At 37.6% G+C, this 14,831-nt stretch overlaps 1 protein-coding gene across 1 annotated transcript in view; it reads right to left on the reverse strand.

The window, feature by feature from the left end:
• Positions 1-14,831, reverse strand: part of MYO16 (myosin XVI) — a 518,514-nt gene that overhangs the window by 402,265 nt on the left and 101,418 nt on the right. Inside the window, exon 3 of the mRNA XM_053916793.1 lies at positions 5,346-5,416. Within this exon, the coding sequence (XP_053772768.1) occupies positions 5,346-5,416 (71 nt within the window). The remainder of the gene's footprint in view (positions 1-5,345; positions 5,417-14,831) is intronic.

Consider the following 14,831-nt stretch of genomic DNA (forward strand, 5'->3'; position numbering starts at 1 on the left):
CTGCGACCCCATCCACAGTACCTGCAAGTTTGAGTACAATCACTGATACAGTGAGGACCAGAGTAAGAAATCTCAATAAATTGTTTTTGAATTTGGGGCCTGAATCTAATTTCTTTTAGGAAATTCATATGAAAATAATTTCTATTCTACTCGTTATCTTTTTGATAGCTCACCGCATAATCAATAAAAATGTAACTTTCTCCTTCTGTGCCTGTCAAGTAATCATCAACCTGCACCTCAGGAATCCACATTTACAATTCAAAGATACCCATAGTTTGGCTTTTCAGTGTCTTTTACCAAGAAAGAGTTAATTAGATACAGTGTTGAAAGTGATATCAGCCCCTATCAAGTAATGTCATTTTCAGATTCACGTTTCATAGGATTATGAATAATAATTTGACAGCAATAAATACCCACTAATCACACTTGTCTGAAAGATTATGATGGCTGAACATTCCTGTGACAATATTCTTACAATATTATTGATAGATAGTAAACCTAATTCTCCCTTAAAAGAATTTTCTTCAGGCTAACATACCTTCATCCCAATTTTGGTTGTTCTTTATCACTTCAGCCAATTTCTGGTGGCACTTTACTTTATAGCATCAAGTAAATGGCTAAACAGCCACTCTGTCACCCTCAACAGAACTCTGAACCTGCCAGTTATCCCTACCTGCAGCCTGGATCTATATCTCCCAGCTCCTCCTGTCACTATCCTCCACCTCGCAAAGTGACAAGCAGGACTAGCAATATAATTTGTGTGGCCTAGCACAAAATGAAAACATGGGGACCCTTATGCAAAAATCATTAAACATTTCAAATTGGTGACAGCAGAACATGAAACCAAGCATAAGGCCACCTAAGCACAAAGCCCTTGGTGACCACATGGACCACCTAACCAGGAAGCCAGCCCTGAACTGACAAACTCTTAATCAACCTGCCTCCCAAGTTCCCTCAAATCCACACATGAGTATTTCTTTCTCATTAGCATCATCCTTTTGCTTCCCTTTCACTCTCTTATTTGCCTCTCTGTTTCCTGTTGCACTGTCCTGTGTGGATTGTCCCCTACCACATCCTCCAAGAAATTCCCTAGGACTGGCCACTGCAGAAGGCACATTTTCCTCCAATATAATTAATTTTTTTCACTGGTATGTACCCTTGTAGCTTTTGCTCTTTCTCTTCTGGGAAAACAAGGGAAGGTAGAGTTTCATGGTTGATGCCCAGATGCTCTGGTGGGGGTGAACAGGGAAAAGTGTGGACAACTTCCACATAGTGACTATTTTTGTTAACACCTAGACTGTTTTTATAATGATCTTTATTTAGACATTTTCTGTAGAGTCCTAGTATTATGTCTCTTTTCAAAATAAAATATTTACTATTAGATTTTAAAGATATTATATTGTTGAACTGCCTCTAGTGTAGTTAAGCTTCAAATAATCTCTGCTTCTCATAGCTCCAGAACTTTAGAGAAATACAGAATGAAGCTCAAGATCAGCCCTGTTAAGAACACCAGATTTGATTTTCTTATGAGTAGAAAAGTAATTAAAACATTTAGAATCTAAGCTCCCAGTACAGAGTCTTAACTATTTTTGTATTAATTTTTATATGAAACACAAATGCTTATTATTTAAAATGTTCAAGCATTATGTAAAAGGAAAGAGTAAAAATGAAAGACCTTGTCACCTTCCCCCAACCGAGTCACTGTTAAAAATTTGTGTCTAGTGTTTAATATTTTCTCCGCTGATGAAAAAGACTTTATCCATCTCTCTCTCTCTCTCTCTCTCTCTCTCTCTCTCTCTCTCTCTCTCTCTCTCTCTCTCTCTCACTCTCTCAATATACATATACATAGACTGTTGGAAAAAGTCTAGCCATTGTTATTATAATGAGAATGGTTTGTACAACATCAATATGACATGATTGCCAAGGAGAGTGGACTGGAATGCACATGTGTGAACAATGACGACTTCATTCTACTGGTCAGTGGGGGCGGTAGGTGCCGTTCAGTGAGCATGTATGCTGTGTGGCTATCACATTCAAAATGACTGAGCAAGTAGAGCAACAATCTGCATCAAATTTTGCATTAAACTTGAACAGTGCTCTGCAGAAACTACTCAAAGCTGTGATTCAGACGGCCATAGCTATGGGCAATTGGTGATCGGCAGCTTCATCACAGCAACACCCCCACTTATGCATCAAAGCTTGTGCGGAGTTTTCTGGTAAAACATCAAATCACCCAGGTGATTCAACCACCCTACAGCCAAGATTTGGCGCCCTGAGACTTTTGGCTTTTCCCAAAACTAAAATCACCTTTGAAAGGGAAGAGATTTCAGACCATTAGTAAGATTCAGGAAAATACAACAGGGGAGCTGATGGTGATTCGGGGAACTGTGTGAGGTCCCAAGGTGCCTGCTTTGAAGGGGACTGAGGCATCATTCTCCTATGTACAGTGTTCCTTGTATCTTGTATCTTCTTTAATAAATGTCTCTGTTTTTCATATTTCATGGCTGGATACCTTCTGGACTGACTATGTGTATATATACATATATATGTATATGAGTGTGTGTGTATTCCTTCTTCATCTATTGATCTTATCATACTATGCATACTAATCCCTAACCTGCAAGTACAGTTGGGATACAATATTGATTAGTTTCAGTTGTACAACATAATGATTTCACATTTATATACCTTACAATGTGATACCACAATGTCTACTAACCATCTGTCACTGTGCAGTTAAAACAATATTATTGTCATATTCCCTATGCTGTACTCTACATCCCTGTGACTTATTTTATAACTGGAGTGTGCCCCACTTTTTCACCCATCCCCCAGCCCTCTCCCCTCTAGCAACTATAAGTTTATTATCTGTATCTATGGGGTCTGTTTCATTTTGTTGTTGGTTTGTTTGTTTTGTTTTTATAGGTTCCACACATAAGAGAAATCATATAGTATTTGCCTTTCTCTAACTTGTTTCTCCTAGCATAAAACCTTCTGGGTCCATCCCTGTTTTCACAAATAGCAAAATTTCATTCTTTTTTATAGCTGAGCATTATTCCATTGTATATATACCACATCCTCTTTATCCATTCATTTACTGATGGAAACCTAGGTCGCTTCTATGTCTTGGCTGTCGTAAATAGTGCTATAATGAACATACAGCTACATAGATCTTTTCAATTAGTGTTTTTGCTTTCTTCAGATAAACACCCTGAAGTGCAAATTGCTGACTCATATGTCAGCAATGTCAGTTCTTGCATGTCAGTTCCAATTTTAATTTTTTGAGGAATCTCCATTCTATTTTCCATAGTGGCTGCATCAATTTACAATCTCCCCAGCAGTGCATCAGAGCTCCCTTTTCTCCACATCCTTGCCCACACTTTTTCTTTGTGGACTCTTTTATGATAGCTATTCTGACAGGTGTGAGGTATTATTTCATTCTGGCTTCAATTTGCATTTCCCTGATGATTAGTGATGTTGACCATCTTTTCATGTCTACTGTCCACCTGTATTTCTTTGGAAAAATGTCTATTTAGATCCTCTGCAGATTTTTAAATGTGTTTTTCAATATTGAGTTCTGTGAGTTCCTTATATATATTTATATTAAGTCCTTATCAGATATATCATGTGTGAATAACTTCTCCCATTCAGTAGGCTGCCTTTTCATTTTGTTAATGGTTTCCTTTACTGTGCAGAAACTAGTTAGTTTGATGTAGTTCCAGTTATTTTTACTTTTATTACCCTTATCCATGTAGCTTAATATTTTTAATAGCTGCATGCAATTCTACTGCTTAAATCAGTCTTTATGTTAAAACCAGAATTCACCAGGTAAAAGAAAGAATATTTGTATTTCTAATGTATTCCACTTAAGCTTCTCTATGGCCTGCTGTTGTCAAAAGACCAAATGAAAAGAATTTGCCTTCACACTCCAATTAAGAAGGTATTGTTACCATCAGGAACTCCTTCTCAATAGCCCATTTATTAAAGGCAATAACATAAAACCCCAGATAGCATTTTAGCAAAGCTTATGTGATTCTGTATCCAACTCCATATACTATTTTAAAGAGTTAAATGTGAGTTTCCATCTATATTGCCCTCATGAGACTAAATTCCTGGTTGCTGATATTGTTATTTATCAACATGATATCTTTTCTGCCTATAATAGCATCAGATACCTGCTTTAGATTTGATACATGAATTATTTAGTAAAGGGTAAACAGACAAATTTAGATATATTTGTTAAAAGTGTAGATATAGCTATAACTTTTATATGACAAAAATATTAAAACTTGTTTATCAAATACTTATCTGTAATGTAATATGGTGGGAATTGTTACTCTCCAACATAAAAATTATTGTGGCACTTCTAAGAGAAATCTACCTTTAGAATCAGGTACTCAATGAATAATAATTAAGTTAAATAAGCAAAACTCTGGGAAATCCCAACAGTTTCCACAGCGTATCCTTGATACCCCACACAAACAAACACATGATGCCTTTTTCTCAGAGATGTTGATCTAAGAATATATAATTAACACTTTGGTGCTGACAAAGCAGGAGGCTTCATAATGTGGAACATCTAAAAGGTAGGGCAAACTGCAGAGCAACCTACTCACACTTGACATTTTAGATGGCAAAATTGCCTTTTTCAGCATTTAAGTCATTTTGAAACCCTATAATTTTGTCTCTCTGGCAACCCGCAATTTTTCATTTGTTTTTATTTATTCAGTAACCCCAGGAAAAGGAGACTCAGCACTGAAGTCATGTTCCTTCAGCCATCACCAGGTTTTCTCACATGTATTTCAGGTCTATCTTCCCCCTTCATCTTAGACTCACAACCTACATTTAATAGTATAAAAATGCAATATATTTGCATTGGATCAAGAATTAATAAAGGGTTTCCTATCTACCTTATCAATTTAATCTTCCTGTTTTGTTTCCAAATGAATGTAGATAAGTTTTATTTACATTTATATGATCTGGGTTACAAGCAGAGTATAATAAAGTTCATTGGAGCAATAAAGACAACTTACATATGTAAAAGAATGATTGCTTAATACTCTATAATTAAGACATTATTCTCTTGCTTATTTGTTGAATACTATTCATTTACATATGCATCTTCTTTGGGCAGAGACTCTAATTCCATTTCCTAAAGATTATTTACAGTAAACTTTAATGCAAGTAATTAATAAATATTGATTTATTATCTAAAACTGTTCATTTGAAACATCATTTTTCTGATGTTCTGTCAGATATACATTTTGCTACTGAGTTTTGACTCCATATTTGATTGTCCTTGTCCTCGGGTCACCCAAGCTTGTATTGGTTTTCAGAGTTCTTACCAGATGCAGCAAGGACCCTCCTGAGGAAACAGGAGTGTGGGGGTCCACCCCTTCCTTCAACAGACGAAGCGCTGAAAGAATGAAAGAGGAGAAAGAAGTTACACCACATCTTTCTTCCACACCCTGAACTAAAAATCACAGGACCAACTGTAACCTGATACCACATGCTGCATCCACCCAATGACTTGGGTATCTTCCTTCTCTGCCATTAGGAAAGTCCAGGAAAGCAAGGTGCTTGGAAAGTAAGGCCTTGGAAGAAATAGCAATAACTTAAGATATGCTGCTGATGTCATCTTACTGGAGGAAAATAGCAATGATTTGAAACAACTTCTGATTAAAGTAAAAGAAGAAAGTGACAAGCAGGACTGCATCTGAACATCAAGAAGACAAAAATCAAAAAGAATACAAAACTTTAACACAGACATTGAAGACATTGAAAGGGTTAAAGACTTTGTTCCACTTATTTCAGTCATCAATTCAAATGATGATTATAGCCAAGAATCAAGGGAAAGCTGAGACTTGGAAGGGCAGCAATAGAAGAATTGGGAAAGATCACCAAGAGCAAAGATGTGTCATTAGAGACCAAGGTTAAGGTCATCCAAACCCTCATGTTGCCAATTACTATGTATAGATGTGAAAGTTGGACAGTTAACAAGGCTGATAGGAAAAAAAAATGGATCCACTTGAAATTGTGTTGGAGGAGAGCTCTATGAATATGCCAGAAAGATGGTTAAGTGGGTCCTAGAGCAAACTAAGCCTGAGGTATCACTGGAGGTAAAAAAAAAACTGACCTTTCTCAGGCACATCATGAAAAGGCAGAGTTCTTTGGAAAAGCCAATAATACTGGGAAAAATAGAAGGCAGCAAGACGAGGATGACCAAATATGACATGAATTGACACCACAAAAAGAGCCATAAGCTTGAGTCTACACGAGCTGAGCAAGGCTTTGGAGGACAGGACATTTTAAAGTCACTTATTTTTTTAAATTAATTAATTTATTTTTATTCAGTTACAACTGTCTGCATTTTCTCCCCTTCCCTCCACCCCACCCCAGCCAGTCCCACCTCCCTCCCCCACCTCTATCCTCCCCCTTGATTTTGTCCTTGTGTCCTTTATAGTAGCTCCTATAGACCCCTCTCCCCACTATCCCCTCCCCACTCCCCTGCGGCTATTGTTACAATGTTCTTAATTTCAATGTCTCTGGTTATATTTTGTTTGCTTTTTTCTTTTGTCGATTATGTTCCAGTTAAAGGTGAGATCATATGGTATTTGTCCCTCACACTTATTCATTGAGTCACCAGGAGTCGCCATGAGTCAGAGTATGGTTACACCACAAGACCTTTGCCTTTCTTTTCTTCACGGTTTTTGAGAACTGCCCTGTTGAGTGGTTTGTAGATACTCTTTCTCACTCCCTTTCCCTACCTCTCTCTACACATAAAATTAATGAATGCACTTCTTCCCTCACACACTTTTCACCTTTAACTTTCAAATGTCCATTCTAGAAAATAGAATGTTTATTCAATATGTTTACCAATGGTTTCCTCAGAATATATAGCACTCTAACCCTAACATCTTTTAGCAAACAAAATTATTCATCTTGAATTAATTAATATCAACACAATGTTTTATAGTCTTTACAGCAAAGCACTTGTACAAGTGTGATTTCACTACAAATAAAGTGTGAGACAGATTATACTGTATTAGTTAAGTCCAGTGGTTTCCAACCCTTTTGGCACCAGAGACTGGTTTCATGGAAGACTATATTTCCATGGATGAGGGCTGGGTACAGGAGGTGCAGCTCAGGTGGTAATGTGAGCAAAGCTTTGCTCACTCACCTGCCACTCACCTCCTGCTCTATATCCTGGTTCCTAACAGACCATAGACTAGTACCAATCCATGGCTAGGGGATTGGGAACCCCTGAGTTAAAGAGTAAAATGCCATCAGATTCTTATATAGAATCCACTATGTTCATATGTAGTGAATTACACATAATATGAATCAATGATACACTGGCCTTGAGTTAAACAGATATAAGTATGAGGTCAGGCTACTGCATTTCTCTATGCCTCAGTTTTATGTCAGTAAAATAATAGACAATTGTTGGACTCGTGTCATAGGATTATTGTGAGAATTAAACCAGGCAACATATATTGAAAGCTTATCATGCCTCCTAGCACTTGGAGCATTAAATGTTTCTATTTGTATAATTACTATAAATCACAAAACCCCATAATAAAGTATCATAACATCCATATCTTAAGTTTATTCTAAATTTTCTCAAAATCCTTTGACTATTAAATGTTGAATTTAAGCATAGGATAGAAGCCATGTAAATTTAGCAAAATTCACTTGAAGGATGAGTGTGCAATGTATCAAGCTAGAAAAGGGAGTGAACAGCATAACATACAGAGCAATGGAAAAATGACAAGCATAAAGAAATGAATAATCCCTTAGGAGTGGAAAATTGTGAATAGCTTGGAGGAATGCATTGTGGGAGATATTGTACGTCATGCTACAGGATTTGGAAGTCTTTTTGTGGGCACCCAGAAGGATCACAGGAGTTTAAGCAAAGAATAAAAGATTCATTAGAGAAGCACTAGAGGCTGAATGTGTCCCCCTTAAAATTCATATATTGAAGCCTAATCCCCAATATCAAGGATTCAGGAAGAGCATCTTTGGGGAGGTAATTTAGTGGTAATAAGGGAGATAATGAGAGTGAAGCTGCCTAGATGGGATTAGTACCCTTCTAAGGAGATGAAGAGTCCAGAGCTCCCTCTCTGGGCCACATGAGGACAGAATAAGAGGCCAGCCATCTGTAAATCAGGAAGCTGTCCTCACCAGGGGACAAATCTTCTGGGCCCTTGATCTCAGACTTCCCAGCCTCCAAAATGCTGAGAAATAAATGTTTGCTGTGTAAGCCCCCAGTCTACAGTATATCCATTACAGCAGTCTGAGCTAACTAAGACAGTAAGAGGGTACCACAATGGTGATCGAAGGAGACTTGACTTGAAGTGGTGAACACCCAATACAATATACAGGTGATGCGTTATAGAATTGTACACCTGAAACCTATGTAATTTTATTAAGTATGTTACCCCGATAAATTAAAGACATTTCTTTTTTTTAAGATTTTATTTGTTTATTTTAGAGAGGGGAAAGACGGAAAAAAGAGAGGAAGAGAAACATCAATGTGTGGTTGCCTCTTGCACTCCCCCTACCGAGGACCTGGCCTGCAACCCAAACATGGGCCCTAGACTAGGAATTGAACTGGTGACCCTTTGATTTGCAGTCCAGCACTCAATCCACTGAGCTACATCAGCTAGGGCTAAAGACATTTCTTTTAAGAAAAAAAGAAGAGAAGGGGGGCACCACAAAGCCTGGAGAGGGTCTCTTGCTCTCACTTTCTGTTTAAATTTTGAGTGGAGTTTCAGGCTCAGTCCAGAAAGGTGATGGTAGTAAGCACATATGACTTTATTGCTGAGGATAAAGAATGAACTAACCAGCCTGTGGCTTAATGGGAATCAGAGCCAGACTGCAGAGAGAGAGACTAAGGCAGCATAACAGCCACAGTGGGTCTGAGCCATTACATCCAGAGAACCCAGTTTACAAAGTACAGAACATTGATGGCAATCTCCACAGAAGCAGGATGGGTCGCAGCAGTCTGTTGAGAATGTTCAATGACAGATGGAGATGAAGGTCTAAATGTCTAGATGTCTAGAGAGATGGATGGATGGAAGGATGGATGGAGGGATAGATGGATAGACAAATATGTATTTATGATTTTTTTATACATGTCATTGATATAACGGCTGTGTAGTTCATATTTATAGATATTAGTTAAATACACAATTCTTATAAATTCTACATAGCCAATTGATTCTCACAGAATGCTTCTGATAATTTTTAATGAACTCTTGGATCCACAGGCAATCTACGGTTACAATTAATAAATGTGACCTTGATGTTTGGTTGATATTTTCACTGATGTTAATGGGTAAGAACCAGGGGTCACAAACTATGGGCACAGGAAGCAGGCCAAATCCAGCCTGTTTTGATACATCTTTGAATGAAGAGTGACTTTTACATTTTTAAAGGGTGCATAAGAAATAAAACAGCAGTAAAAAAACAAAACAAAACATTCAAGAAGAATGTGCAACACAGAATTTACATAGCCCCCAAAGTTTAAAACATTTACTATTGAGCCCTCGAGAGAAAACGTTTGCTGAGTCTTGAATAAGATGAAGTGAATCAATGAAGTATGTCAGAACATTATTCATTTATCAATGACCTGAGCAACATCTTTGCTGAATCAAACAACAGTTTTTGATTAATATAATCATATTTCATCACACTTTTGTCATGTTCACACCATCTGGCTACTGACACATTGGCAAATATATCCTGCATCATTAATACTTACTCCATCATTTCATCAATTCTAAACAAGCCATAAGACCATAAATCAAGCCCTGATTTGTAGCAGTTTTCAATTTCTGTGGTATAATTCTCTTGCCATGTTTGATTTTAAGCTACCAATGTGATGTTGCTAAACCCATAGTTAGGAAAAGATGTGACCTACCTCACAATTATGTGGCATTTCCACCACATAGACACAAGAAACATAAATAAATTCAAGAGCATAAATGAGAGGAAAATGTGGTGAACTAATTAGGAAGTGATAAATATGGAGTATTTATTACTTTTGTTTTTAATAAAGTCCACTTATTTTTAAGTTTATACACTTAGATTTTAAGCAGGCTTAGTTTAACTATTTCACAACCAACTCACGAATTCTGGAAATTTTAATAATTGGCTCTGAGGGAATGTAGGGTAAGCTAAGCTCCCGGACACTACAGGAGCAGGCTCGAGATGGAGGAGGAACACTGCCCAAGAATGCTCAGGAATGAGGACACTACACTCAAGAACTCCATAATGTCCATCTTGCACAGTGATAGATATGGCTACGCCCCAGCCCTTCCTTCATCTGGCCAGACATCAGTCTACAGCAAAAAATTTCAGTAATTTCTTTTCCTTAGAAAGAAAGACTAATTTCTTAAAGAGCTGTTTACATTACCAAGAAGAACTAAATCAGAACCACTGAAGGACTGAATATTGAATGTCTTGACCCTGGATACCTCGAGAGGGAACTCAACAGTACAGTGATTGTGGGGGGAAGGGTGTGGGTGAAGGTGGAAGAGAGTATAGGGGGAATAAATGGCAATGCAAAAATACAATGAAAATAAAAATAAAATATTTAAAAATACAAAATCAACTATTAAAAATAAAGAAACAACATAGAGTGAGGTAAACTCTATGCCTATGTTAAGGGTTAAAAACTTGACATCATAAGGTACCTACATATAAAGATATAATGAAGAAAATGCAACCTGCATAGTAACTCATTTATAGAAAGAATTTTGAAAAAGAAGGGGGCACACCTTTATAAAATTAACACACAGCACTTTTATATGCACTTAGAGTCCAACACTGCTCTAAGTACTTTAAATATAATAATTACTTTAATTTTCTCAACTCACAGTGTAGATACCATAATTGTGACTGCTTTACTAATAAAGAAACTAATACTGTGATAGATTATGTGATCACACTAGGTAGTGTGGTGGATCTAGAACTCAAGTGTAGGCAATATGACTCCAAAGATTGTGATCTTCACCAAGAAAAGCAGCAGGACATTTTACCTCTCATATTATGTGACAGTTAAAGGTTACCCTTAAACTCTGAAACAAAACAGAAATGTAGATCCATTTTAATGCCCCTATAATTACTAACTTTGCGGGATTAGGTTATAATATTTCCTCCAAAAAGATATGGGTTCATTGCAACCTTGTAATCACAGGATTCAAATCAACGGTCAAGTGAAGTGGCACCTCTATGCTGAGTCTCCTCTTACAATAAAATCTGCAAGAAAACAGTCTAAGGGAAAACAGCCATCTGGGGACCAAACAGAATAATGGAGCTTAGGATTCCTTTTATAGTGTAACTGCTGGGAACTGACTCAGCATTTATTGTATATTTGTGGCTTCTTCGTCAAGCTACCACAAAACTCCATTGAGATTATTTGATATTTAAAAAGAAACATTCAGCCATGGCGGGTGTGGCTCAGTGGATTGAGTGCCAGCCTGTGAACCAATGGGTCACAAGTTCAATTCCCAGTAGAGGGCACTTGCTTGGGTTGCGGTCCAAGTCCCCAGTTGGGGGTGCACAAGAGGCAACCACACATTAATGTTTCTCTCTCTCTCTCTTTCTCCCTCCCCTCCCCTCTCTAAAAATAAATTAATAAATTCTCTTAAAAATGAAAAGAAACATTCAGTCTATAAATGTCAGCTCTTGGGGTAAAAAATTAGGACAGAAATACATCATAAAATTTTTGCAAAGGAGCTTTAATAGAATAGGCAGCTGTCCCTACTGAATGTCCCTGCCACCACCACCAACAAGCAAATCCTGTAGTCTACCTGATATCCCCACTTATTTTCACTCAAGTTATCTGTGTTGATATACAGCACAGTGATGATATTAACTTGATAACAACTTCATGAAAGTAAGGGCTTTGGCAAACATGTGAGCTGGTATGGACATTTGATTGTATAATAATCCACTGCTCTCACATAATTCTCATGATGGTGGCAGGTCTGTATACACACATATTTCACATTTAAAATCAAGAGAGGAAAGGAAGAGTAAGACAAAGCATAACCATGGGTTCTACGTTTTGTCCTAGTTTTAAGCCCTTCAAAAACCATTCTCCAGAGAGAAGGAAAGACAATGATAAACAGTGAAAGGTTAGCAATTGGTAAACCTGGTTGAAAGGTAAACATATGGGAGTTCTTTTCATTGTTTTCCCAACTTTTCTGTGAGTTTGATTTCATTTCTCAATAAAAAGTTACAGTGAATAACAACAAAAAAATCAAGCCTGTGTCATTTTTTTCCCTTAAGTAATAATAGATGCATCAGTGTGATGACTTCTAAAAATGTAGATGTGAAATTGACAGTCCTCTAAGAAATACTTTAAAAAGTGGATCTTACTTCATCTATAAGTCAATAAAGGGGGGAAGCAGATAGCAGTCAGAGAAATTGTTATCAGCACCACAAAAATGTCCATTTGCATAGCTATGCTGCTTAACACACAAACATCCCACTATAGGCAGATTTCAATTTTAGGATGTCTATGAATGACTCGAGGATTTTTTAAAAATATATTTTCCTAGTTAATATGCTTCTCAATCTATTCTTCATTATTCTCTGCCCTCGCCCCACAGCCTCCACCATGAAATTATAAGCCCATAAACATTCCAAATGAGTCCTTATGGATGGTGACCCTATGAGGGCATCAAACAATGTTAAAGCTACATTTTTTCTCCAAAAACCAACTTTTCCACACTTGGGGGCTATTTTTGCCTCTTTTAGAATTATGCTCCTTTCCAACTTTTCCTTACTCTGCTTCGTTTGTTTGAGGGGTGGGATCTAAAACTGCATTTTCCATAAAACACTGCAGGAGATTCTGATGCAAATGCCCACTGAAGACATTTTGAGAAAAACTGCTAGGATTTTATAGTCTCGGAAAATTACCTCTGAGTGCCTCCCCTGGAGCAACAGAACTAGCAGTGGCAGTTAACAATTCATGGTAGACAGGTTCCCATCAATTTACCATTGAGCCCAATACCCTCTAGGTCCATCCATACTTTACCATTGAGAATCTGGCCCCTACAGCTGCATGTACCATTGTATCTCTCAGAACACACAATTCATTCTCAACAAATACATATTTAGCCAAATGTATCCGACCTGAATCTTGGTTTAGTGGGGTAATTTGAGAGGAGAGGGTTTAAGTCTGTGTAAATGGGAAGGCCTCAGGTCAGAACACATCCTAAGCCTGGGGCAATGACTCTTAAACCACACTGAGAGTTAAAACAGCTAGTAGAACTTCAAAAAAAAATAAAAAAAAAGAAAAAGAAAGAAAGAAAGAAAAAGGAAATGCTCAGGTTCTGTCATCAAATTCTTAAATTCAGTCAGTTCCAGATGTGCCACCTATCCATGATTTTAAGGTTAAGGCACTTCAGTGATTATAACACTGGGAAGGGTGGGCAGTACTGGAAACCAGAACCCAAAGGGCGGTTTAACTTGTTTCCATCCCAGCCTAGCAATGATCTGAGTGCATCTAATAGGTTTCATTTTTTTATTTTTTTAATCCTCACTTCAGGACATTTTCTCCTTGTTTTTAGAGAGAGAGCAAGGGAGAGAGAGAAACATCTATATGAGAGAGAAGCAGGGATCCGTTGCCTCCTGTACGTGCGGAACCTGGGATTCAACCTGCAACCTTTTGGTTAGGGAAGATGCTCCAACCAGCTGAGCCACACTAGTCAGGTCTCTAATAAGTTTTAAAGCTCACACTGAGCATCTCCCCAAAATCTATGTTCAGTGAGTTGCCCAGTCACACTGTAAGTGGTTTCTTCTGATTTTGGAGCAGGTCCACAAGCATCAGCAGGACACTCAGAATGATAGGAGCCACTCTCCTGGAAAAGAAGACTTGTGAGGAGGGGGAATGGGAACAGAGCTGCATTAGGGATCCAGATTTAGCAAAAGAACTACAAACTAATCAGCTAGGTGCACTGGAGAATCAAGTGGGCTGAGGTCCACCTCAGCCACACTGCCCTACCAGGCTTCAGGCAATTGAGACAAATTTCATATTACTTTGCAATGGGATTAAGATTTCTGCTTTGCTACCTGACTTGGACAAAACTGGATCTGATAAAGCCTGGAGGTTCTAAGCCTAAGAGCCAAGATCCCCATTGCCAGGCTGATTCAAACCCCCAACCCAGTTGTGCAGGTATGACTAATGCAACAAAACTCCAGTGAGTGTTTTTTTATGTGCTAAGCACTATCTTAGAAGTTGGAGTTGTGACACAGAAAAACAAAGTTTTGAACCTTGCCTTCTTAGAGTTTATAATGTAGTGGATTGGGAGTGGAGAAGACAAAAGACAAACAAGAAATAATTATACAGGTGAGTAATGCTCAAATTAGTGGCTAAACATCCTGAATCTATTTTGAAAAATTATTTGCCATTTTTTTCTTCAAATGTTCTTATAACTCATTTCATCCCTTCCTCCTTCAAGGATCTCATAATATATAGCTGAAAAGGTATTCCAAAAATGGCTGTTATCAAACTCACATGTTTTTCAGAATTCCTACCACACATTACTGTGGTATATATGCCTGCTGGGAATCAGGAATGGCCTCTGTGCCTAAACCAATTCTGAATCATTAACTCTCTAAATATTCCCAAACAGACCCAAAGTGACAGTTTTATGACAACATTACTTTAACTGCATCATATCTCTTCAGAGCTTGATGCAGGAATAGTAAATCCAGAATGCATACAGTATAAATACATGTTCATTTTTTATTTTCTCTCTATATAATCTACTGTCGATTTATGTTACAGAACTTTAAAATGCTTTTTTTTTATA

This window comes from Desmodus rotundus, chromosome 13 (genome assembly GCF_022682495.2).
Source record: "Desmodus rotundus isolate HL8 chromosome 13, HLdesRot8A.1, whole genome shotgun sequence".
In the NCBI taxonomy this organism is placed as follows: Eukaryota; Metazoa; Chordata; class Mammalia; order Chiroptera; family Phyllostomidae; genus Desmodus; species Desmodus rotundus.